The 27,451-nt window shown below is 46.6% G+C and overlaps 1 protein-coding gene across 4 annotated transcripts in view; it reads right to left on the bottom strand.

The window, feature by feature from the left end:
- VPS13D (vacuolar protein sorting 13 homolog D) overlaps positions 1-27,451 on the bottom strand; it is a 504,218-nt gene that overhangs the window by 184,356 nt on the left and 292,411 nt on the right. For all 4 annotated transcript variants that reach the window (XM_063943541.1, XM_063943538.1, XM_063943540.1 and 1 more), the window contains 2 exons: positions 20,911-21,045; positions 14,106-14,273 (listed from right to left, as the gene is read on the bottom strand). In XM_063943541.1, the coding sequence (XP_063799611.1) occupies positions 14,106-14,273; positions 20,911-21,045 (303 nt within the window). The remainder of the gene's footprint in view (positions 1-14,105; positions 14,274-20,910; positions 21,046-27,451) is intronic.

Consider the following 27,451-nt stretch of genomic DNA (forward strand, 5'->3'; position numbering starts at 1 on the left):
TCATCATGGTTACTATCCTCGTAAAGTAATGCGGACAATTCCCCTGACACTGATCCACTGCGCCAATTATAACCGCGGAAATCGATTATTAGCGATCATGGATTGGCGATCCCCGATTCTCTGACCCCAGCAGAATGGGGAATTGGGGAAAAACACTGCACATGTATGAGCCCCCTTAAGCACATTCTGGTACATACAGATGAAACGTTACCCAGGTAATAATAATAATACTTAAACATTATATGAAACCTATAGAAGTGTCTTTAGTCACTTTTTTATTTACGGTTTATTTACTCAAGGTTGTTCTTTGTAGAATTTGTTGAATACGTTATAAAACACAAAAAAACTCCACGAGAACAAAAACACAAAAAAGTAATTACGAACAACCGATTCCCATGTGCTGAGTTCCTCCTTTAAAAACAAGTTGACACATTTGGAAATGGTAAAATACAGAAGGTTTAATATCTGTGAATGATGACCCCATGAAGGAAAACAAAGGATTGTATCCCAGAAATGAGTCATCCCTAATCGTGTCCCAATTTCATTATTGATTAAAATCCAAGTGGAAAACAGAAAAAGTACAGAAAAACTATATAAATCGGCTGAATAAAAACCTGCCTGGGATACAACACACCTAAATGCAAGCAGCGTGAACTCTGAGTAACCTGCTACTCTGTGCCAGTTTAAAAAATTGTCGAATCCCTTTCACTTAAAAGATGGCATTTTACCCGCTGCATGCTCTAGAACACATGGAAAAGCCATTACCGGCAGAAACTGCAGCACTATAAAACTAAAAAGTCATAAAATGGCCAAACCAGATACAACTCATAAAGAGCTTATGCGTCCAACACATGCAGTCTTTTTAAGAGAGCAGAGGTCTTAAAAGTTAAAAGAAGAAAAGAGCGAATAAGCGAAACCAGGGTAACAGTACAGAAATCTGCTTTAAATGCTGAAACCCCCCTAAAATGAAGGACAATAACATTTACGGCACTTTGGCTTCTTCGTGAATAGACAGAGCCTCAAGGTCTTTAAAATGACAGAGCTTATTTATTAAAGCTATACAAGGCAACCTTACAATCCTGACAACTGTGGCATTAAGGGCAATAATAAAATGTTGAAAAATGGGTCAGGTCTTCTTATTAAACACATAAAAGGAAAATAAACATATTTTAGTGTATTGCATACACTGTTCTACCACACATCATTTGAAGTACATTCCATCAGGGTTTACTCTCCTTTCTCTCTGCGTGTTGCAGCTATCTATCGCCCATCATCATGGGTGATTTCAGTATTGCTACTTATTGTCCAAAATCTGCTGCTCATGCCTCCAAACTACTCTCTCTAACCTCCTACCTTGGCCTCTCCCAATGGACTGACTCCTCTACTCATCAGAAGGGCCACTGCCTTGATCTAGTATTCACCAGATTATGCTCCGTTTGTAAACTCACTAACACTCCTTTCTCCCCTCTCCGATCACAACCTTATCACCTGCATGCTCTCCTCCATTAATTCAAACTCTGTGTTGCTGAAGTCCTCCAATCCTCCTCAATCCCGCAGAAATATTAACAATTAATCTTCAAGAATTTTCCACCTCACTCCAACAACTGCTTTCACCTATTTCTGCATTCACCTCTCCAGAGATGGCTGTATCACACCTGAACCAGACTCTAGAAATAGCCCTTGATGAAGTGGCTCCAGCTACCCATCACACTCCACGTAGGCCTAGATGTCAACCATGGCACTCTAAATTAACAAGACATCTACAAAAACTCACACGTAAACATGAAAGTCAGTGGCATAAATCTCGTATTTCAAGCGACTTCCTCACATATAATACTGTCTACCACTCTTATCGAAATGCCCTGGACACTGCCAAACAAACATATTTCCAAACTCTTATCTCTGCTCAAGCCTCTAAGCCCAAACGACTCTTTAATACATTTAAATCACTTCTGAATCCTCCCTCACCTACCCCACCGGCCACTATCAAGGCACAAGATCTTGCTTCCTACTTCAAGGAGAAGATTGATAATATCCGAGATTAAATGATATGCTCTTCATCAGCCAGTGACCTGCTCAGTTCTTTACCTGAACCCTCTGGCACTCTCTCTTCATTTGATCCCACAAATGAAGAGAAAGTATCATCACTCTTCTCATCCTGCTTCTCTACTACCTCTCCTCTTGATCCTTTACCCTCACAAATAACTAAAGATCTGTCTCCGGTGCTCATTCCTACCTTAACTAACATCTGTAGTCTCTCTCTCTACTGGTATTTTTCCTTCACTGTTCAAGCATGCAGTGATTACTCCCATTTTGAAAAAAACAAAATTCTGACCCTAAATCTCTCTCAAACTACCGCCCTCTCTCCCAGCTACTTGAGAGACTTACCTACACTCGACTCACACACTTTCTTAACTCACACAAATTATTGGACCCACTTCAGTCAGGCTTTCGTTCCCAACACTCCACATATACAGCACTGACTAAAGTGGTTAATGATTTGGTCACTACGAAGTCTAAAGGGCATTACTCACTACTTATTCTTCTAGATCGATCTGCTGCCTTTGACAATGTTGACCACTCTCTTCTCATACAAACACTACAATCCCTAGGTCTTAAAGACACAGCCCTTACTTGGTTCCTATCCTACCTATCTAATCTCTCCTTCAGTGTTCGCTTCTATGAATTTACCTCCTCTTTGCTACCTCTTTCAGTTGGAGTACCGCAAGGTTCAGTCTTAGCTCCTCTGCTTTTCTCAATCTATACCTCATCTTTTGGTAAACTAATCAGCTCTTTTGGATTTCAGTATCATCTGTACGCAAATCTACCTATCCTCCCCTGATTTGTTTCTATCTGTACTGGGCCGCATTACTGAATGCCTTTCTGCTTAATATTTCAAAAACAGAGTTAATTATATTTCCACCAGCCAATAGTAGGTACCAACCTGCTATCTCTATCACTGTTGAAAACTCGACAATCAACCCTACCCCACAAGCTCGCTGCCTAGGTGTCATCCTTGACTCTGATCTGTCCTTTGTTACCCACATTCAATCTGTCTCAAAATCATGTTACATGCAACTAAAAAACATATCCAAAATACAACCATACGTTACACAAGACACTGCTAAAACTCTAATCCATGCTCTCATTATCTCCGGAATTGATTATTGCAATAGTCTCCTAACTGGTCTTCCCAAAACGAAACTACCACCACTACAATCCATTCTGAATGCAGCTGCGAGGCTAATCTTCCTCACTAGACCTTCATCGTCTGTAGATCCACTCTGTCAGTCCCTCCACTGGTCACCTGTATTCTACTGTATTCAATATAACATACTTTTACTCACACACAAGGCCATTAACCAAACTACACCAATGTACATCACTTCGCTTATCTCAAAATATCTCCCAACCCGACCTCTTCGCTCTTCACAAGATCTGCGTCTGTCATCCACATTCATTACTCGCTCCAACTCACGATTGCAGGACTTTCTTTGGGCTGCACCCACTCTGTGGAATGCCCTTCAACGCACAATAAGACTCTCCTCTAGTCCCCAAACCTTGAAGCGTTCCCTGAAAACTCACCTCTTCAGCCAAGCGTATCAAATTCCAGAACCATCCACATAACTTTCATAAAATTGCATCCACTCTGCACAGTCCATACATATCCTCACATGTATTTGCATTCTTCACTTTCCCTTCCTCCCGACCCCGGGTTCATCATTGCTGTGTGACCATATAATACAGCCCACCAAGAACCTTTGCAATCTGGTGAACAACTATGCAACAGATAGCACCTATCCTTGTGTATCCATGCCTATTTCCCTATAGACTGTAAGCTTACAAGCAGGGCCTTCCGACCTCTATGACTGTTTATTACCCAGTTTTGTTATATCGTTATTTACAATTGTAAAGCGCAACGGAATTTGCTGCGCTATATAAGAAACGGTTAATAAATAAATACATAAATTGCACTACATTCAGAATTACACAGCTAAATCACGTTCATGCCAAAGTTCTAAATGGAAAATTTCCATGGTCACTCCAAGGTCTTAAAGGTTTGTGTGTGTGTGTGTGTGTGTGTGTGTGTGTGTGTGTGTGTGTGTGTGTGTCTCTGCGTGTGTGTTTTTTGTCCTGTCCCTTATTTCAGTACTGAATGACTGCAACAAAAAATGTATATCCCTGTCAGGTCCAATATTCTTCTCTAGGCTCTAGGTAAATATTGCATAGATCACACTACAAAGATCGTTACAATAGGGTTCAGTAATCATGACATTAGCGGGACTGTAGCATCATACTTAAATGTAGTACTTTTTTATTGCGGTGGTACTCAGGGTACCTTTTAATTTTTGGGTTTGATTTTTAATTCTTAGAATTCAATCTGGAAACAAGCAGAAAGTGAAATAATTTCAGAAATAAATCAAGTATCCGCCCACTTATCCAGAGTGTGGACGCTACTATACATCTTGTGTCTTTAGGGTAGCGCTGGCACCTACTTCATAATAAAAATGCATGAACTCAACAGCAAAGAAATTTCAGTTTTGTTAGGATCTTTGGGGTCTATGTACTAAGCCTTAGAGAGAGATAAAGTGGAGAGAGATAAAGTACCAGCCGATCAGCTCCTAAGGAGCCTCGCTCATCTAGGCTTCTCTGCTGCGCCTAGGTGCACCAAGGCTTATTAGCATATGCCTTTCATCTATTGTTCTCAGCTGCAATACAATACAGAGAGAACAATACAGGGGATTAAGTCATTACAGCAGGGGAATAAATCCTACTGCCCTGGCTCAATTAATCCTCTTAAAGGGATAGATGAGGAGGGCTCCATCTGTACCATTTTTCAAACACTGTGGGGCAGATGCATTAAGCCAGGTGAAATGATAAAGTGGAAGGTGATAACGCACTAGCCAGTCAGCTCCTAACTGTCATTTTTCAAACCCAGCCTGTAACTTGACAGTTAGGAGCTGATTGGCTGGTGTGTTATCACCTTCCACTTTATCACTTCTCCAGTATTATAAAAATGTTGCTGACCTGGTAGTTTAGACTCCGCCCATTACATCTCCTGCATCTATACATTTAAGCACATGAATACAACAGGTGCTCTGCCCCTAGTAAAAAGGAACTATAAGGGGAAAACCACTCAAATCCTTCCATCCCGTTACGATAAAAAGAGCTTAAACAAAAAACACCCACAATAGGTCACATGCAACTGGAGGATTACTCAGATGTCCAATGTTCACACAGAGCATCTGATGGTTGCGTTTTTGGACTCAGCCATCGGAAAGGCCAGAAGTGGGCCTCTTTTCACTTTAGACTGTGGCTTTTGCATATTTTATGAATTAGGCCCTATATCTGCAATGTATGTTTGATGTTAACATTCGGTCTTCTGGGACATTGTAGCTACAATTATGGTTATCTCACCAAATTTTCGTCCATAACTTAAAAACCACTGAGAGGTGAATTGAATAACATTGATTGTATGGTTACAATGGCACCTGTCAATGGGCGAGATATTAAGCTGCATGTGAACAGACAGCTCTTGAAGTTGATGTGTTGGATGTCCTGTAGGAAAAATAAGCCATTTTAAGGATCTGAGTGACTTTGATGAGGGCCAAATTGTGACGGCCAGCATCTACAAAACGACAAGTCTTGTGGGGTGCTCTCGGTATGCACTGCAAAACTTGTTTAGGAAGTGTTTGAGGAACCATTCAGGTGTTGATCTCCATATTCACAAGATCTTAGTCTGAGCGAGCATCTGTGGGATGTGCTAGAAAAACAAGTGTGAGCCATGGAGGCCCTACCTCACAACTTAAATGACTTTAAAGGCTCTGCCAGTAATGTCTTGGAGCCAGATACCACAGGACACCATCAGAAGTCTTGTGTAGACCATGCCTCAAAGGGTCAGAGCTGTTTTGGCAGCATGAGGGAGGCCTACATAATGGACCTTATTCAGGCCCGGTCGTTGCTGCGTCTCATGAAGAAAAATACAATTATCTGTACTTTACGCATGTCCCATTCTGTGTGTGCATGTTACAGGTCATGTGATGCCAGAAGCAGGACGGCAGCAGACTCACTGATTGACAGTCTGCTGCCGTCTGAGAGGTGGGGAGGGGGCGGCGATGGCCTCCATTTCCCAAAACGGAGGGGTGTCACCGGTTAGGGGGAGGGAACAAGGATCTCCGTGGTTGCACAGAGATTTCCTGGCCTCTGCAACGGGTATCTTACGTGTCCCCATGGGTGCTGCAAGTCTTATGGTGAGTGAGTGATCCGATGCTGCGTCCTAGGACACAGCTTGGATTACTACTGCAGTAGGAGGCGTCTGCTTGTAATAGACGTCTCCCACTGCATTACCATGCTGCAAATAGATCCTGCGCAATTTACCAAACATCAGGAATCAGATCCAATGGGATCTGTATCAGTGCCATAGTGCATCATTCACTTTACTCTAGGGAGTAATCTATTCCAGCAATTCAGGACTCAGTGGGAGCTTCCTTCAGACACTTCCCTGATGTGTTCACAGCATCGCATTTACATATCATGCACAGAACACTGAATACATATCAGATAAGGTGACATCTTTCCTGTCTCCGCAGCAAGCTGCACCATCAGACAGCCAGGGGAAGGAAATGAGGATTACTGCTAAGAGATCACTGCTTAGGGTTCCTGCACTTGCTTTGCCAATGGAATGCATTCGCCAGTTACATGGAGGAATTTATTTCAAGCAAAGGGATCACTCATCCCTATACTATACATTAATTCCTATTTACATAAAGCAGGTGCAGGAACCCTAAACAGTGACCTCTTAGCAGTAATCCTCATTTCCTTCCCCAGGCTGTCTGATGGTGCAGCTTGTGTTGGATGCATAAGACACCTCTATCTTTCATATTGAGCTCTGTCCACGGTTTAGTACACCTGCCACTTAGGGGAAGATTCAAATCCACTGCCGATGGGGTATTTAAAAAAAAAAACCCACAGCACTGCACCCACAACCCCCCCCCCCCTCCCACCTCACCTCCCTGGGGACTAATTGAGTTGCCTGTAATTACTTACCTTACGAAGCAGTGTCTTCTTCATCCAGCATAGGATCAGGGTCTTCTGCAGCATGGTGAATATGTGAGGTGTGTGTGTGTGTGTGTGTGTGTGTGTGTGTGTGTGTGTGTGTGCTAGCCCATGTAATGTATTTTCCACAGTCCCCCCCCAGCACTGAAAATTCCGCAACTTTTTAAAAAAAATATTGGATACAGCAGGTATCAGAAGCGCACGTACCGGCAATAATCCAAAATTGCCCGTGAGCTACGCAAGTTTTTTTTTACCTTACTAAACCTCATGTCCGATTGAATTCCCCCCTTACACTATAAATGTGATATAAATGTCCAATTTTCACATTGCCTTGTGGTGTCAAATAAATGATGATGATAACAACAACAACAACAACAACACACTCACGTAATCATACAAATGGCACCCCGGATTCGAAACCACACCTTGGTGCTGCGCGCCAGCAATGCTAACTACTGTGCAATCATACTACTTTGTATCAAATATTCAGGGTCTAAACTCTGTATCTCTATGAATCTTTGAAACCATTAATTCAGACGGATTCAGTATGGGATCTCTGCGGTCATAAGACCGACGGTAAGCGCCGCGTGTCCCCTTGCGAGCTATCTGCGCTCGTTACGATTCGCTCCTGGTGGACAGCTTAGCTCGCCAAAGTAATTTATTCCCTCTCAGGGGATGGCGCGAAACAAATTTGGAGCCTATACGGTTCAGTGTTACTGCATTAGGAGAAAACTATCCCAACTTCTATGGCTCTGAGCAGAGGTTTCTATCAGACTGGATTATGTGACTCCCAGCCACGAAGAGTTTTGGATAATTTTACCTATGTAACAAGCTGTAACGCGTGCGTTAATATAAGGGCACAGAATAGTTACAGTGTACAGAACATCGTTCTGTGAATGTTACTACTGGATTAATTTGCGGACAGACCGAAAACACAAAACCAGTACAGAATGTACAACAGTCTGGATAAATGCCCAGCTCCATGGCGGTTCATGTCAGAAGGGAGAGAATTTGGGAAACTGACCGGACAAGCCCCAGGATCACAAAAACTGATACTGTATGCCAAATCAATTGGATTATTACTAGAAATATGGGTGAATGGGGTGAGAAGATGAACAAGCTGATGGCCTTTTCCCAACTGCACAGGTGAGGGTGAGAATAGCTGGTAAATGCGTGTAATAAACACCCATGGGTGAGACCCTAAGGACGGAGGACCCTGGTGGGGGAATGTGTGGCAGCAGTGATAGGACAATTTGCATTGTTTCTTTCCATAACGTTTTATTTCTCTCATCTGCGATATGTTTTGACCGATTCATTGCTACAATGTTCTAAACTTATGGTTACATTATACTACTGTGCTGCCTAGTGTTTAGGAGCGGCTACCAGGTAGCCGACGCTATGATGCAGTATCTGCTGCTCCAGACCCCTCTGTGCCACACAAGATAGTAATGGCACTGGAAAGAACGCTGCACACAGGACCCTGCATCCCAGTTCTCCGAAATAACATTCTGCACGCCCTTCGCTCTGTGCCCCTTCAAGATGTGACTATTTGGCTCACAAAAATGTAAGGCCTAACATTTAGGGAGGATATTTATCAAATCTTAAAGTGAGATTAAGTACTAACCAATCAACCTCTAATTTACGTTTTGCAGGCTGTGTTTGAAATATGACAGGAGCTGATTGATTGGTACTTTATCTCTCACAATTGTAACTCTTCCCATGCTTTGATAACTACCCTCTTTAGACATCATGCACTATTACTGTGATGTACAGTATCTCCCAGTTACTGGTTTAGGATGCAGCCCCCCCCCCCCCCCCCCTCCATATAATATACAGTGCACACACCCAGAGGCGAATTTAGACCTCATGGGGCACTAAGCAAAATATCAGTTTGGGGCCCCTCTCCCATAACTGAATGCAATTTCAATCTGCGCAATTGTGCAGTTACCTACGGGAGGCGTGCACAGTATGACTCAGATGCATTCTTAGATTAAAAGCAACCACTTGAGTCCAATGCCACCACAGTGTACACCTCTGACTCCAGGCCTATATACAGTATATCACTAGGCTACCTACCTACACTGCATTCCTGCACCAGGCCACTGATCTACCTCCCCACACTGCATCACTATGCAACATCCACTCACTACGTCACTAAGCTACCTACCCACATTGCATCCCAGCACTATATCAGTGCACTACCTCCACTCACTAGATCACTGCAATGCAGTATGAGCCGAAATTCACATTACGCCACACAGTATGAGCCAAAAGTTACAATATGCCACATGGTATGAGCCAAAATTCACATTATGCCACACAGTATGAGCCGAAATACACATTACGCCACACAGTATGAGCCGAAAGTCACAATATGCCATATGGTATGAGCTGAAATTCACATTATGCCACACAGTATGAGTCAAATTCACATTACGCCGCACAGTATGAGTCAAATTCACATTACACCACACAGTATGAGTCAAATTCACATTACACCACACAGTATGAGTCAAATTCACATTATGCCACACAGTATGAGTAAAATTCACATTACGCCACACAGTATGAGCCAAATTCACATTATGCCACACGATATGAGTCAAATTCACATTACGCCACACAGTATGAGCCAAATTCACATTACCCCACACAGTATGAGCCGAATTCACATTATCCCACACAGTAGGAGCCGAAATTCACATTATGCCACACAGTATGAGTCAAATTCACATTACGCCACACAGTATGAGCCAAATTCACATTACGCCACACAGTATGAGTCAAATTCACATTACCCCACACAGTATGAGTCGAATTCACATTACCCCACACAGTATGAGCCAAATTCACATTATGCCACACAGTACGAGTCAAATTCATATTACGCCACACAGTATGAGCCAAATTCACATTATGCCACACAGTACGAGCCGAAATTCATGTTATACCACTCACTCAGTGACACTCAAGTCAATGAATTTGTTTGAATTTGTCCTCCTCTGGCTCCGTCCTAAGAACGCTATATGCTGCTCCTCCACAGTGGTGTTGGCATGGCACATGAAGAGTGAGAGCGTGGGTGGGTGGGAGGGCGCACGGTGTGAGATCATTACCTCACATTGCGCAGTTAGAGGTAGAGCCAAGAGGTTTACATGCACCCATAATTAACACATTATATGCCACACAGCACCACCCCAACACATTATATGCAACAAAGTACACCCAACACATTATATGCCACACAGTGCCCCCAACACTTTGGGCCTAATTCAGATCTGTTCGCTCGCTAGCATTTTTCGCTGCGCAGCGATCAGGTAACTACAGCGCACGCGTATGCACCGCAATGCGCAGTTGCGTCGTACGGGTACAAAGCGGATCGTTGCTGTGCGATGGATTTAACAAAGAATCCATTTGCACAGCCGATCGCAAGGAGATTGACAGGAAGAAGACGTTTGTGGGTGTCAACTGACCATTTTCTGGGAGTGTTTGGAAAAACGCAGGCGTGTTGAGGTGTTTGCAGGGAGGGTTCCTGACGTCAATTCCGGACTCGAATAGGCTGAAGTGATCGCAGCTGCAGAGTAAGTTCTAGGCACCTCAGAAACTGCACAAAGTTTTTTTGTACTGCCCGGCTGCACATGCGTTCGCACACTTGCAAAGCTAAAATACACTCCCCTGTGGGCGGCGACTATCTGCTCGCAGCGCTGCAAAAAAGTAGCTAGCGAGCGATCAGGTCTGAATTAGGCCCAATATGTGACACATAGTGCACCCCCAAACACATTATAGCCCCCCCGTTTAAACAGACAGCATAGCCACCATCACCCCCCTATAAAGAGACAGCACGGACACATCAATCCCCCCCAGCAATCCTCCCCCCCTTCACAGACAGACAGACAGACGCGTGCCCCCCCTCCCCTTCCCCATAGAAAGGCAGGATAGCATCATCACCCACTCCCCATAGATAGACAGCGTAGCACCATCATCCCCTCTCCCTCATAGACAGGACAGCACCATCAACCCTCCCCCCATAGACATTTTAGAGTACCAGCGCTGCCCCCGGCATTTGTCTCAACTGGCTCTGCTCCACGGAGTTATGTGCCTGGTCGCTGGCAGGGACAATGAAGCTATAAGCAGCGCTGCTACAATGTCCCTGCACCGCCAACATCAGCGCCTCTATTCTCTCACAGAGGAGCTGGCTGCTCCTCCGAAATGTCAGCCTGAGCGGCCAGCCTCGCAAAGCGCAGGGAGCGACTGTGCAAGCCGAGGCTGAGCTGAAGGGAAAAAAACTCAGCTCCTCGATTTATTGCCCAGCGGTAAATCCGCCACTAGCGCCCATAACCAACCCCACCCCCCCCCTCCCACTTCCACCCGGAAAAAAACTTTACTGTGGAGTTTAGACACCCGCAAACACCCCTCCCCGGACTCATTGTACTGCGGCGTGGCCCTGGACTTCAGATTCCCCCCCACCCGGACACTGTACTGCGGTGCGGCCCTGGACTTCAGACCCCCGTTGAACGCACTGTGCTGCGGCTCACTTACAAGTTCTTGAAGGCCACACTTCTCCGCTGGGCTGAGCTTCTCTGCTCTCCGTGCTGCTCAGTCACGTGTGCCACTATGCAGCAGAGGACGGCTACACTGTGACTGACAGCGGAGAGGGCGTGAGCTGGTGCTGGTCCCAGCGGCAGCAATCCAAATCAGGATGTGCTGACAGCCTGCTGGGGCCGGCTCAGCTTCACATGAGATGTCCGTACTCTACAAAGAAAAAAAAACCCTCTGCTGCAGCGCTGCTCCTGGGCCCCATCCGCGGCCGGGACCCCTGACACTCGTGGGGCCCTAAGTGGACGCCTAGGATGCCTAGTGGTAAATCCGCCACTGCTCACACCGCCGCAGCTATAGGCCATCATTCTGCTGTGATTCCAGTTACACCATGGGGGGTGATTCAGAGCTGATCATAGATATGCTATATTTAGCACATGTACGATAATTTTCTCAGACATGCAGGGGAACGTCCAGCACAGGGCTAGTCCGCCCCGCATGTCAGGCCCTGTTCTCCCCGACCCCCCCCCCCCACTCCCCGCAGTGTTGTGAAAGCATCGCTTGGCGGCGATGCTTTTGCACCCGCCAAGTAGCCCGCCCCCGCAATGGCCTGGACATTCCTGCGTTGTCCGGACCACGCCCCAGCAACAGCATTTTAACGGCGTTCTAATCCCATCCTGTCAATCAGGCAGAGGCAATCGCAGCCCCGAGATGCTTTCACGTCTTACTGGGCTTCACGGGGTGCGCACGCACAGAGGGATTCAGACTGCGATCACTGTCGTTGCAGCGATCGGGTCTGAATTAGGCACCGCGTCCTCTCAGTCCGGGGGAGATTGTATTACTGCTTACATTTCATGTATGTTAAACTGACAGCCTGTGCCATGTATTTCATTAAACTTAAGGAGCATACACACTAAACGAGGCCCCACCGACGTCAATATTGGCAGCGGCAGGGACCCAGTGGGGTGCCGGCATCAGTAAGTGTGTATGCCAGTGGGGAAGGAGCGACAGCGGGGAGGGGGAACGCCACCCGTGCTGCAGTATGGCTGTCGTTAACAAGGAACTCCCTCATCTGTAAATGTTCAGACGTGGGAGGGGGTTGTTAACGATGCGCGATACTGAGTGTACACACTAGATGAGATTGTAAAAGATATTGCTCAGAATGGCCCTTATCAGCGATATCTTTTATTTTCTCGTCTAGTGTGTATGGGCCTCAAATGTACATCTGGCCAATAATGGGTAATAAGACCTTTCACAATGGCAGTGCTGTCTAGATGCACACCAGAAAGGAGCCCTGGTTCTGTTTGGTGTAGTTCTACTATCTGCTTCTGTATTCGAGTGATGACTTTTGCTATCTTGCCACTGTCACAGCACCTACCTCCTATTCCAATGCGCAGAGACTCTCACACCTGCTTCCTGTGTGGGACGCAGTTATGCCCCTTTTTAGCACAGACATAGGTTTAGTGAAACATGGCAGATGCAGTTATTACAAGCATATTATCCAAATCAGGTAATCACGTGGCTTGTCAGATATTAGAAGTGTGCAGTTGTCACACACTTATACACGGTTGAGTCACATTATTATGACCACCAGCTAATAGCCAGAGTAACCGCCGTGTGCAGCACGGACAGCAGCTAGACGGGCTGAGCTATCATTTTAGACACACGTCTGGTAGCCCCCAGGTACATTGTGACGGTGAGCTGCTCCACTGTAGCATATCGGTCGTCCCTCACACACCTTCGTACCTGACGTTCACCTCTCCCATAAATGGCATGTGGTGCTCCACAGTTTCCATGTTGAAAATTTGCAATGGTGCCATTTGTCCAGTCACGATACACCTTCACCACAGCAGCACGCAAACAGTTCCCAAACTGCGCTGCTTCAGAAATACTGCCACCCCTTTGCCCTGAAAGCCGATAATCGCCCCTTTTTGTAATTCGGATAAATCGCAGCTTTTACCCATGACAGCAACAAGTGATATGTGTGCAGACAGCCTATCTCACACCTTATATACCCACCATGCCAGCGCACATCACATGACGTACTTCATAGGCTAAACGCTACCCATGCCACATGTAGGAGGTGGCTACAGGCCACAGGGGAGGGTTGCACTGGAAAACACCTCCATCAGAATTTGGATACCTACCGAAGGTTATACAAGCAACTGATTGTATATACATTCTGATCACCGTCTCAATGAACACTACATCCACACACAAATACTAGTCAAGCAATAATCCCAGTCGCGTGTCGCCCACCATCTGTTACTTTACTGCAGTCACTTACACCATCACTACACTGCGGGATCAGGCGTCCTCTATACAGACATAACACGTGAGCAAGTTAGATGGAGCTGGCGAATGCAGAGGCCTCACAGATTTCCGGGGGGCTGACAGTGACATGCGCTTTGGCACGTGCAGTACCCTCATACTTTGCTTTGTAAAATCTCTAAGCCCAGAAAGACAGGCCAGTAAAACAGACATTAAAGCTGTGGTGATAAATCTCAGACAAGTACCTTTGCAGCAGAGTTGGATACACCGTGTGTGACATTTCTGATTAAGCCGCCAACATTTCCATACTTTATAAGACCGGATACGCCTTCAGACACATCATTCAACAGGCCCATTGGATTGCCAAGAAAGTCGACAGAGCCCAAAATTTTTGCTGCTTGGCTGAGCAACTCCTGTAAGAGAGAATAAAACACGGAGGTTATTATGGCGTTGTAACCCAGCAGCACCATCATATGTTGCAATTTGTGAAAAGCACAGTATTACACGACTTAATCTGAGATGGAAATTACGGCAGAGAGTCGCTCACGGGTCCTGCACAACAGGCAGCCTAGAGGTTCTCTTACTGTACAGTGCAGTCTAAGCTTTAATCTGAGCAATACAGGGACCAGGTGGAAAGCAAATGAATAAGGATTTTTTAATTTATTTTTTAAATATAGCTGGTCACATCATGGATCACTGATTTATCTCATATTGTGCAGGATTTGTGCTATCAGCACATACAGACAGGCAAGGTCAAGGAACACATCTAATATTTCTCCTGGAAGACAAAAAAAATAAAAATAAAATGGATTTTAATACCTACCGGTAAATACTTTTCTCGTAGTCCATAAGGGATATTGGGGAAACTAGTACGATGGAGTATAGACGGAGTCCAAAGGAGCCAGTGCACTTTAAATTGCTTCAACTGGGTGTGCTGGCTCCCCCCCTCTATGCCCCCTCTCACAGGCAGTTATAGGTAAAAACGTGCCCGAAGGAGAAAGGACATATATGAGAGAAGGAACATGATAACAAAGGGTGGTGAGATTTACACACCAGCAAGAACAACCAGCAACAGCTGAACAGGTAACTATAGAACAAGAACCTACAGAAAAGTCCACGCACTGAGCCGGGCGCCCAGTATCCCTTATGGACTACGAGAAAAGGATTTACCGGTAGGTATTAAAATCCTATTTTCTCTAGCATCCATAAGGGATATTGGGGAACACATTAGAACGATGGGGACGTCACAAAGCTTCCACAACGGGCGGGAACGTGCAGAGACTGCTGCAGCATCGCCTGCCCAAACTGGGTATCCTCTTTGCCCAGGGTATCAAACTTGTAGAACTTCACAAAGGTGTTATTCCCCGACCAGGTAGCAGCTCGTCATAGTTGCAAGGCCGAGACTCCACAGGCAGCCGCCCAGGAAGACCCCACTGATCTTGTAGAGTGGCCCTTCACAGACCTAGGAACAGGTAAGGCTGCTGACACATAGGCCTGTTAGATAGTACGCCGAATCCAACGGGCAGTGGACTGCTTTGAAGCAGGGCAACCCTTTTTCTGCGCATCATAGAGCACGAACAAGGAATCTGTCTTTCTGATCCAAGTTGTGCGCTTGACCTAGATCTTCAAGGCATCCAGCATCCAATGCCTCCGGAGGAGCAGAAGCGTCAGAACTGGACGGAATTACAATAGGTTGATTCAGGTGAAAGAGACCACCTTCAGAAGGAACTGCTGTCAAATCCGGAGTTTCGCTCTGTCCTCGTAAAAGACCAAGAGGGTTATTCCGAGTAAATTTAGCACAGCTACGATCAGGAACACAGACATGCGGGGTGGGGGGGGACCAGCACAGGGCTAGCCCGCCCCGCATGTCAGTCCCTGCCCCATTGCTGAAGTATAAAAGCATCGCCGCCTTTTGTACTACAGGAGTAGCTCCCGGCCAGCGCAGCTTTTGCGGAGATGTACGGACACCCGAGTAGCACCATGCGGACCATCTCCTGAAGTGTTGTCACCTTGTCCTCTGGTAAAAACACCTTCTGTGCCATAGTATCCAGTAACATCCCCAGGAACAGGAGCACTGAGTTGGCTCCAGGTGGGACTTCTGTAAGTTGAGGAGCCACCCATGGTCGGACAGAAGACGGATGGTGCGGTCGATATGGAGCAACTAAAGTTCCCTTTATCAGAAGATCGTCTAGATACATTGATCCTTTGGATCCGGAGTTGAAGCATCATCTCCGCCATCGCCTTTGTGAATACTCTCGGGGCTGTTGACAGGCCGAAGGGTAGTGCCTGGAATTGGAAGTGATCGTCCAGCAGGGCAAACCGCAGGTACGTCTGATGAGGAGGCCAAATCGGAATATGGAGATAGGCGTTCTTGATATCCAAGGCGACCATAAATTCCTGTTCTTCCAGGCCCGCAATCACTGCATGCAGGGACTCTATCTTGAACTTGAACACCTTTAAATAAGGATTCAAGGATTTCAGATTCAGAATGGGTCTGACAGAACCGTCTGGCAGGTTTGAGTGAAACCCCTTGCCGCATTGCGGTAGAGGTACTGGAACAAGGACGTGGGACTGGACCAACTTTCGGATAGCCTGTTGTAACGTAACTTGCATATCTTCCAAAGCTGGTAGGCTTGATTTTAAAAATCGGGAGGGGGGAGTACTGTCGAACTCCAGCTTGTAGCCTTGAAAAACGAGTTCCCTGACCCAGGCACCCTGGCAGGAGGTCTCCCAGACGCGGCTGAAGTGACGCAGTCGAATTCCCACCTCGTGATCCCTTCGGGGTGGGTGGGCACCGTCATGCTGAGGCTTTGGTGGAAGCAGAACTGGTGGACTATTCATGAGGACTGGTACTTGCAGGTTTTCTGGACTTACCTCTGGTACCTCTAGCCACATTGGAGGCACCTCTGGCCTTTGATCGAAATGTGCGAGACTGAAAGTACTGGCCAGACGGTCCCGGATAGGAGCGTCTCACCGGCAGGGCCCCAGAGGGGAGAAACGTGGATTGCCTGGCAGTAACCTTGGAAATCCAGGCATCCAACTCAACCCCAAAAAGCCATTCCCCAGAAAAGGGGAGGGACTCCACATTACATTTGGATTTTGCATCCACAATCCACTGGAGCAACCACAAGGTCCTGCGTGCCGACACCGCCATGGCCGACGTCCGAGCATTATGTTTCCCATCTCCTTGAGGGAATCACAGAGGACATGGATAGTGTGCTGAAAGTGTTTCAGGAGGGTAGCGATGGTAATTAAGGGCAAATCCCCCGAGAGGCCCCCCTGAATTTGCGTGGACGAAGAATGAATGCCATGGGTCATCCAGCAACCCGCAATGACCGGTCTTTGTGAAAGGCCGGCTGCAGTGTATATAGATTTTAGGGTAGTCTCTATCTGTCTATCCCCCGAATCCTTCATAGTAAAGGAGCCCGGGGCAGGCAGCACCGACTTCTTTGACAGGCGAGAGATGGAGACATCCACCCCAGGGGGTTTCTCCCAAAATATCCTTCAGGAGCAAAAGGGAAAGTGCACAATAACTTTCTGACATTTGACATTTTTTGTCTGGATTTTTCCAGGCCTGTTTGAATAAGTCATCTAACTCTGGAGATTCAGGGAAAGTGACATTGGGATTGTTTTGTACAAAGAAAAACAACTGCTGTGAAGAAGCGTCCTCTAGACGTAACATCCCTTATAGCCAAAATGAGGGGTTCAATACCCTGAGTAGAATTGGGATCCCCACTAATGGGGTCCGGGTCATCCCCATCATCCTGTATATCATCATCTGTATCAGAGATCAGAGCGGGTAAACCACGTTTCTGGGGACCTGTATGAGAGAGGGAGGGGCTGTGCATCAGCCCTAGCAGCTAGATCTGCAACAGCTTGTTGTAATAGCGGAGTCTTCTGCACATTAGCAGTGAGCTGGGATGACACATCTGGCACCATAGTTTAAAGAGACTCTAACCAGTGGGGCTCTGTACCCTCTCCCCCAGCATCTTCACTAATTTGTGAAGATTGACTACATTGCTCACAGGAAACAGAGTCCTTAGACAACAGAGAGAATATGGTGTGACAGATACTGCACAGCTTGTGCTTACCCATATTATTCACAGTAGGTACAAACACATACACTTACACACAGACAATTAGAATGCAAGCCTGCCCTACTGTATGTGAGAGGAGACACAAAGAGAGGGTGAAATACCAGCACACCCTGAGCTGCACAGCCCCAGTGAGACTGTCAGCTCTGTAATCACAATAACACCAATAAATGCAGTCCTAAATAGGTTCAGAATAGTGTACACAAGCAGCTCTCCCCCTTAGCTACACCCTGTACCAGTTTCCAGCGTGTCTGTGAGGCAGGAAGCGCTGAGTGTGTGCTGCTGATGTCTGCTGTAAGCAGAGGAAGGCCCCAAAACGCAGCTGGTCCCGCTCTGAGGAAGCTACGCCCCCTCCAATGGCGCTGGAGCTATACATATTATTTATACTGGCAAAGTCTCCAATAAGCTTAAAACCTCACACAAGTGCTTAGTTAAGACTGTTTCAGCCAGTGTACTCACGGGGGTTCTCAGGGAGGGTCCCGTACGTCACGCCCGTGATCAGCCGCACTTTGAACCAGGGACCCACTTGCGGGACCCCCGGTGTGTACTCACCATCGATGATCACCTTCAGGCAGCGTTAGGGGTGTGCGGCGTGCTGCGACAGCTAAGGCGCAGTGCCCCGCTGAACAAACAGCACCTCAGGACGGTGGTCCTGCAGCTGGGAAGCGGCTCTGCACCTCGCAAGGCCAATGACTGCCCCCCCAACTCCCACGGAGCAGGTATGCGGTTGCCCAGGCAGCATGCCGAAAAAACTAAAAGATTTAAATGAAATTGAAGAAAACGCTCTGGAACTGGCAGAGTGTGCATCCTCTCCTGAGGGCACTTTTTTCTAAACTGGCTGTAGGAGGAGGCATAGAGGGGAGGAGCCAGCACACCCAGTTGAAGAAATTTAAAGTGCACTGGCTCCTTTGGACCCTGCCTATAACGTACAGTGGGCCTTATTCAGAGATGGACGCAATGTTTAATGCTGTGGTGCTTTTTTTGTGTCACTGCGCATTTGTATAAGTGGTACCGCACATGAGTTGCAGTGGTCTTTCTGTGGTGGTCGCAGTGAATGCGCAATGGTCTTGCCGCAGTGTTCGCAGTGAATGTGCAATGGACTTGCTGCGGAGGTTCTCTGAGTATTGCTGCGCAAAGTAACTGACTGGCAGGGACATTTTGTGGGAGGTAACGGGAGAGTCGTGACTCAAACGCAGACATGTTACATCATTTTGGAGACGTGTCTGAGCCTACATCTCCAGTGTGCGTCTCAATACAAATCCCGGCGGCTGCTCAGCCACTGCGTACTAAGGGTGTCATTCTGAGTTGATCGCACGTAGCAACTTTTTGCTGCCCGTGCGATCAACTAGACGCCGCCTATGGGGGAGTGTATTTTAGCATAGCAGGGCTGTGAACGCTTGTGCAGCCCTGCTATGCTAAAAAAGGTTTCACTCAAAACAAGAGTAGCCCTGCAGCTACTTACCCTGTGCGACGGATCCAGCGATGAAGGTCCCGGTCCTGACGTCAAACATCAGCCCTCCGTTCGCCTGGACACGCCTGCATTCTTCTTACCACTCCCCAAAAACGGCTGGAAACGGTGAGTATCCGCCCCGAAACGCCTCCCGTCTGACCATCTTCTTGCGACCGCCGCTGCGATCACATTTGTCGCTGGTGGTGCCCAGCGACGATCGTCGCCAGGCAACGACGCGCGAGCGCAATTGCGCCCGCCGCGCATGCGCATTTCTGACCCATTCCCACCGCAGCGAAGAACCGATGCAAGCGAACGGGTCGGAATGACCCCCTAAAACAGCACTTGCGTGGTTCTTCGAACCAGGCCCAGTGCACACAAGTGCCGATGACGACCTGCCTCCAAAGAAGGTGAGCTGCCACCGTGGAGTATCCCGACGTATTAAGAGACCAATGCGAGCCGAAAGCTTGACAGACGTAAGCAGACAGTGGACAGCTATAGAGATGGAAGGCAGCTATCTATTAATTAGGCGAAACGTATCAGTGCAGTGACTCGCCAAGCAGCGAACAGCCGTCTGCAATTTACATCACTGCAGCAGCCTCTTCCTGATCCAGAACCAAAAGAGAAATGATGGGTTCCCGGATGGACGCTTGAGTGAGATATCCGCACCCATTCATAATGGAGTGCAGTGCTGTGAATGCCTGGGATTGTTTGTGCAGAGACTGAGTTATGGATGGGGAGATCATAAGTTCACAAGCTTCCTATCTAAGGGGTCTAATCATGAAGCAGTGAAAAGCGTGAAGAAGTGAGCCTGTGGAGAAGTTGCCCATGGCAACTAATCAGCTGCTTCGTACAATTGTATAGCATGCAAATTATCAATGAAACTTCAATGCTGATTGGATGCCATGGGCAACTTCTCCACTGGCTCACTTCTCCACTCTTTTCACTGCTTCATGAATAGACCTCCTTAATCCCTAACCGTCGGCTGAATTATATACTGTGCTGCACAACACATTATCCAATTTGACTAATACCATTTTGCTTTATTGTGTAGAACTAATTCACTTCTCAGTCGAGGAACTGGAAGTTCTGGATATAATCACCTTGGTAAAAGTAGAACATAATTTAGTTTATTGGCTACAAAAAGGTTTAAATATAATGTGTTTCTGCTGCTTCTAAAAGTGATTTATTATATGCTGCGATATCGGTTAACAACATATGCTGCTGATCCTGCTGTTGGATATCAGATGCGCTTACTGTGTATATCATTTCAGTGATGTTATATGAAATGAGTTTATATAGTAAGATTACACTTGTTAGATAATCTCTTGAGCTCTTCCCTAGGGCAGCATGGCGTGTTTTACGTCTTGTCAGGAGGCAGCTGAATAGCAATGTTCCAGATGCGGGATCCAGTGGGGGACAAGGAACATGAAGAAAAGGGAAGAGATGATAAAAAAAACACACACCCAGGAAAGACTGGAACACCTGCTAGTAGTAAAGGAGACTCACCTCCTGAAAATGTTTCAGGGCATCATTGATAATAAATTCCCGGGATTCGTAAGGGTGAACTCTAGTAAATGGGTCCAGATCAATGACAGCGTCTTCAAATTTAATTAGCGGAAATCCAAGGGTGCTCTTCAAAGCCTAAAAAACCACATAGGAATTACATTAACTGCTGTTTATATTCTTCTTTACAGTCCTGACAAAAATAGTCTACACCGCAAAATACAGAAAAGTGTCCAAGAACATTTTCCTGCCCTACAGAGCCAAAACATATTATCGGTGCATCTAACCACTGCTCCTTTCTCGGGTGGACTATTACTTACTTGCTCACAATACCATGACTGGAAAGGCGGCGTTCCATATGCTGGCGGGTCGTAGCTTCCACAGCCACAATAAAGTAATGAAACTTTGGAAAACTGTTTGAGAACATTATTGTGTTCACAACATTCTCTACCTTATCAATGAATAATAAAGTTTTAAAGGACAATTCCATCCAAATGGAAGATTCAGTTCTGGGAGGAGTTAACTAAATGAAACAATACTGAGTATTAAACCCTTTTTATCCAATACTTCTCTGATCTGCTGGGTACAAACCCCCAGTTGTGTTCCCAACCACACGCACACACACACACACACACACACACACACACACTATTGTGCTCTAGCAACTTCCTCATGGCTTCATGTTTTATTTGTTTATTTCAAAAGGCAGCGGTCAAAATCCCGACCCTTGTGCACCTCCTATTCATGAGAAGGGTGGAGCACTGACAACATGATGTGCACCTCCTATTCATGAGAAGGGTGGAGCACTGATAACATGATGTGCACCTCCTATTCATGAGAAGGGTGGAGCACTGACAACATGATAAGCACCTCCTATTCATGAGAAGGGTGGAGCACTGACAACATGATGTGCACCTCCTATTCATGAGAAGGGTGGAGCACTGACAACATGATGTGCACCCCCTACTCATTAGAAGGGTGGAGCACTGACAACATGATGTGCACCTCCTATTCATGAGAAGGGTGGAGCACTGACAACATGATGTGCACCTCCTATTCATGAGAAGGGTGGAGAATTGACAACATGATGTGCACCTCCTATCATGAGAAGGGTGGAGCACTAATAACATGATGTGTACTTCCTATTCATGAGAAGGGTGGAGCATTGACAACATGATGTGCACCCCCTATTCATGAGAAGGGTGAAGCACTGACAACATGATGTGCACCTCCTATTCATGAGAAGGGTGGAACATTGACAACATGATGTGCACCTCCTATCATGAGAAGGGCGGAGCACTGATAACATGATGTGTACCTCCTATTCATGAGAAGGGTGGAGCACTGATAACATGATGTGTACCTCCTATTCATGAGAAGGGTGGAGCATGGACAACATAATGTGCACCTCCTATTCATGAGTAGGGTGGGGCATTGACAACATGATGTGCACCTCCTATTCATGAGTAGGGTGGAGCATTGACAACATAATGTCTACCTCCTATTCATGAGTAGGGTGGAGCATTGACAACATGATGTCTACCTCCTATTCATGTGAAGGGTGGAGCATTGACAACATAATGTCTACCTCCTATTCATGAGTAGGGTGGAGCATTGACAACATGATGTCTACCTCCTATTCATGTGAAGGGTGGAGCATTGACAACATGATGTCTACCTCCTATTCATGAGTAGGGTGGGGCATTGACAACATGATGTGCACCTCCTATTCATGAGTAGGGTGGAGCATTGACAACATGATGTGCTCCTCCTATTCATGAGAAGAGTGGAGCATTGACAACACGATGTCTACCTCCTATTCATGAGAAGGGTGGAGCATTGAGAACACGATGTCTACCTCCTATTCATGAGAAGGGTGGAGCATTGACAACATGATGCATATTTAAAGAAAGGCCCACCACCTCTGCAGGAGCTTGGCAAATGTCCCTCAACTCTTAGGCATCACATGACCCTTTGGATCAGAACTTAGGATCTTATTCAGTAAGGATTGTAATTTCTGCTAAGTAGCTGTTTCTGCAATGAAAAAGTTGCCACCCAGAAATTGCAAAAAAAAAAAAACCGGGCATTGCAAAAATTGTGAATGCATCACAATATGCGTGCTGATCGCAAAACCATACACAATTACCGGAACATAAAAGCTTTTTCCTGTCTGCGCCAGGCACGGTTGTCCACAATTCTTGCGACACTAGAGGCTGGAAGTGGTCATCGCTGACGTCAGAGGCCCTCCTTAAAAACTCCTGGGCACACCTGTGTTTTTTCAGACACACCCAGAAAACTGCAAGTTTCCGCCCAGAAACGCTGGCTTCCTGTCAAACAGCGGTTGAATTACGACCGCAATCTTTACACAATTTCTGTTGCTATTTTTGCCCATGCGTGCACAGTGTTTCGATAATCGCTGGGATTGCAAATCGCAAATTTTGCAATCCTTACTGAATGAGGTCCTTATTGCATAGTCTACAGAAATTCTATAAAAACAGTTCAGTGCAAGCGTTTCATACTGAAATTTCTTTAGCGGGGCTATATTACCTCAGTGGGAAGAAACTGAATTCTTTAGTGGCACTGTAAACCCTCTTGTTACTAATAACAATTACATTTATATACAGCTTTTCTTCCAATAGGATCCTCAACACTTGACATTTGCAGATTTAAAAAATAAATACAAATGATATAAAAGGATTAACAGAGTGAGAAAAGAGAGCCAAGCACCAGTCTTCTAGAAGAGAGTCACTGATGAAACGTGTGAGTAAGTCAGAATGTCATGAATCGGTTTCTGACCATTTCTACATTTGGAACCTTTTGAACCATACAAGGCAGCAAGTTCCAGAGAGTCGGAGCAGCACACTTACCAGACTGACCTCCCAAATTAAGTACAGTATGGGCAGATTCTAGGTTCTGTTAATAGTCCTTGATCTGCAGATGAGCGTAAGCGAGTGGGGGGAGGGTGTACAGAATCAGAAGCAGCTTCAGGTACCTGCTTCAATCTTACAGACAGCCCAGTGGAGCGAACAGAGGACAGGTATTGTGTGGCATTCTGTGAGCTTGTGTGGTATACGGTGTTATGGCTGAGCTGCTGTCGCTGCTAGACGCCTCTACATAAATAAAAATACACTTACAGGTGCCCGGGGCAGCTGTAGCAGGGCACAGATGTTAGCATTATGTTCTGAGGTCTGGTCACGCATCCGTTGTTCAAAAGTGAAACTCCACTGAACTGTGAATTTTCGATAACAGCTGTCAAATTTTGGGGGAAAACGCGTTCCCCTACAATTATAATGAATTCACTGGATAGGACAGAGGTACAGAATAAGAACTTGCAGTGGAAGGGACTTCTGTCCCATCCAGGGAATTCCTAAGTAAATAATACGAATTTAAACCTACCGGTAAATCTTTTTCTCCTAGTCCGTAGAGGATGCTGGGGACTCCGTAAGGACCATGGGGTATAGACGGGCTCCGCAGCAGACATGGGCACTCTAAAGACTTTAGATGGGTGTGCACTGGCTCCTCCCTCTATGCCCCTCCTCCAGACCTCAGTTAGAGAACTGTGCCCAGAGGAGACGGACAGTACGAGGAAAGGATTTTTGTTAATCTATGGGCAAGATACATACCCACCTACACCACTGACACCGTACAACTTGGAACATACGAACCAGTTAACAGTATGAAACAAAACAGCATCAGCCAGAGACTGATCAAAACTGTAACATAACCCTTATGTAAGCAATAACTATATACAAGTCTTGCAGAATTAGTCCGCACTGGGCGCCCAGCATCCTCTATGGACTAGGAGAAAAAGATTTACTGGTAGGTTTAAAATCTTATTTTCTCTTACGTCCTAGAGGATGCTGGGGACTCCGTAAGGACCATGGGGATTATACCAAAGCTCCAGAGCGGGCGGGAGAGTGCGGATGACTCTGCAGCACCGATTGAGCAAACATGAGAATTTAGCAAAAGTGTTTGAACCCGACCAAGTCGCCGCTTGGCAACGCTGTAATGCTGAGACGCCTCGGGCAGCCGCCCAAGAAGAGCCCACCTTCCTAGTGGAATGGGCCTTTACAGAATTTGGTAACGGCAATCCAGCTGAATCGTGTTACAGATCCAGCGAGCAATAGTCTGTTTAGAAGCAGGAGCGCCAACCTTGTTGGCTGCATACAGGACAAACAGTGCCTCTGTTTTCCTAACCCGAGCTGTCCTGGCTACATACATTTTTAAGGCCCTGACTATATCAAGGCACTTGGAATCCTCCAAGTCACCCGTAGCCACAGGCACCACAATAGGTTGGTTCATATGAAAAGATGAAACCACTTTACGCAAAAATTGAGGACGAGTCCTCAATTCTGCTCTATCCACAAGGAAAATCAGATAGGGGCTCTTGTGAGACAAAGCCGCCAATTCGGACACACGCTCTGCAGATGCCAAGGCCAACAACATGACCACCTTCCAAGTCAGAAATTTTAATTCAACTGTTTAAAGAGGCTCAAACCAGTGAGATTTTAGGAACTGTAACACCACGTTAAGGTCCCATGGTGTCACTGGGGGCACAAAAGGAGGCTGGATATGCAGCACTCCCTTTACAAAAGTCTGGACTTCTGGGAGAGAAGCCAATTCCTTCAGAAAGAAAATTGATAGTGCCGAAATCTGTACCTTAACTTTAGGCCCATATCCACTCCTGTCTGTAGAAAGTGGAGAAAACGGCCCAGATGGAAATCGTCTGTAGGAGCATTCTTGGCTTCACACCAAGATACATACTTCCTCCAGATACGGTGATAATGTTTCGCCGTCACCTCCTTCCTAGCCCTTATCAGAGTAGGGATGACTTCCTCCGGAATACCTTTCCCCGCTAGGATTTGGTGTTCAACCGCCATGCCGTCAAACGTAACCGCGGTAAGTCTTGGAACACGCAGTGCCCATGCTGCAAGAGGTCTTCCCTGAGAGGAAGAGGCCACGGATCTCCTGTGAGCATTTCCTGAAGATCTGAATACCAGGCCCTTCGAGGCCAATCCGGAACAATGAGTATTGTCTGCACTCTTTTTCGTCTTATGATTCTCAGTATTTTTGAGATGAGCGTAAGAGGAGGGAACACATAGACCGACTGAAACACCCATGGTGTCACCAGGGCGTCCACCGCTACTGCCTGAGGGTCCCTTGACCTGGCACAATACCTCCGAAGCTTCTTGTTGAGGCGTGACGCCATCATGTCTATTTGCGGAAGTCCCCAATGACTTGTTAACTCTGCAAAAACTTCCTGATGAAGTCCCCACTCTCCTGGATGGAGATCGTGTCTGCTGAGGAAGTCTGCTTCCCAGTTGTCCACTCCCGGAATGAAGACTGCTGACAGATCGCTTATGTGATTTTCCGCCCAGCGAAGAATCCTGGTGGCTTCCGCCATTGCCACTCTGCTCCTTGTCCCGCCTTGGCGGTTTACATGAGCCACGGCTGTGATGTTGTCCGATTGAATTAGAGCCAGTAGGTCGCGAAGAAGATTCTCTGCTTGTCGTAGGCCGTTGTATATGGCCCTCAATTCCAGTATGTTGATGTGTAGACAAGCCTCCTGGCTTGACCATAGTCCCTGAAAATTTCTTCCTTGTGTGACTGCTCCCCATCCTCGGAGGCTCGCGTCCGTGGTCACCAGAATCCAGTCTTGAATGCCGAACCTGCGACCCTCAAGTAGGTGAGCACTCTGCAGCCACCACAGGAGAGACACCCTGGCCCTGGGGGACAGGCTTATTTTCTGATGTATTTGTAGATGGGACCCCGACCACTTGTCCAGAAGGTCCCACTGAAACGTTGGAATCAACTGTGACTTTGGCAAATTTAGAATCCAGCCATGCTGCTGCAGCACTCTCAGGGAGAGCCACACGCTTTTCAGCAATTGATCTCTCGATCTTGCTTTTATCAGGAGATCGTCCAAGTACGGGATAATTGCGACTCCCTACCTGCGCAGGAGCACCATCATTTCCGCCATTACCTTGGTGAAAATCCTCGGGGCTGTGGAAAGCCCAAACGGCAACGTCTGAAACTGGTAATGACAGTCCTGTACAGAGAGTCTCAGGTACGCCTGATGAGGGGGATATATGGGGACATGAAGGTATGCATCCTTTATGTCTAGTGACACCATAAAATCCCCCCCTTCCAGGCTGGAGATAACTGCCCGGAGCAATTCAATCTTGAATGTGAACTTTTTCAAGTACAGGTTTAGGGATTTTAGATTCAGAATGGGTCTGACCGAGCCATCCGGTTTCGGGACCACAAATAGGGTTGAATAGTACCCCTTCCCCTTTTGGACTAGGGGAACCTTGATAATCACTTGCTGTTGACACAGTTTTTGAATTGCAGCTAAAACTATTTCCCTCTCTGGGGGAGAAGCTGGTAAAGCCAACTTGAAAAATCGGCGAGGAGGCACCTCTTCGAATTCCAGTTTGTAGCCTTGGGATACAATTTCCATCACCCAAGAATCCACGTCTGACAGAACCCAGACCTGGCTGAAGAGTCGAAGACGTGCCCCCACCGGCGCGGACTCCCTCAGTGG

This window comes from Pseudophryne corroboree, chromosome 10, assembly GCF_028390025.1.
Source record: "Pseudophryne corroboree isolate aPseCor3 chromosome 10, aPseCor3.hap2, whole genome shotgun sequence".
NCBI classification, from domain to species: domain Eukaryota; kingdom Metazoa; phylum Chordata; class Amphibia; order Anura; family Myobatrachidae; genus Pseudophryne; species Pseudophryne corroboree.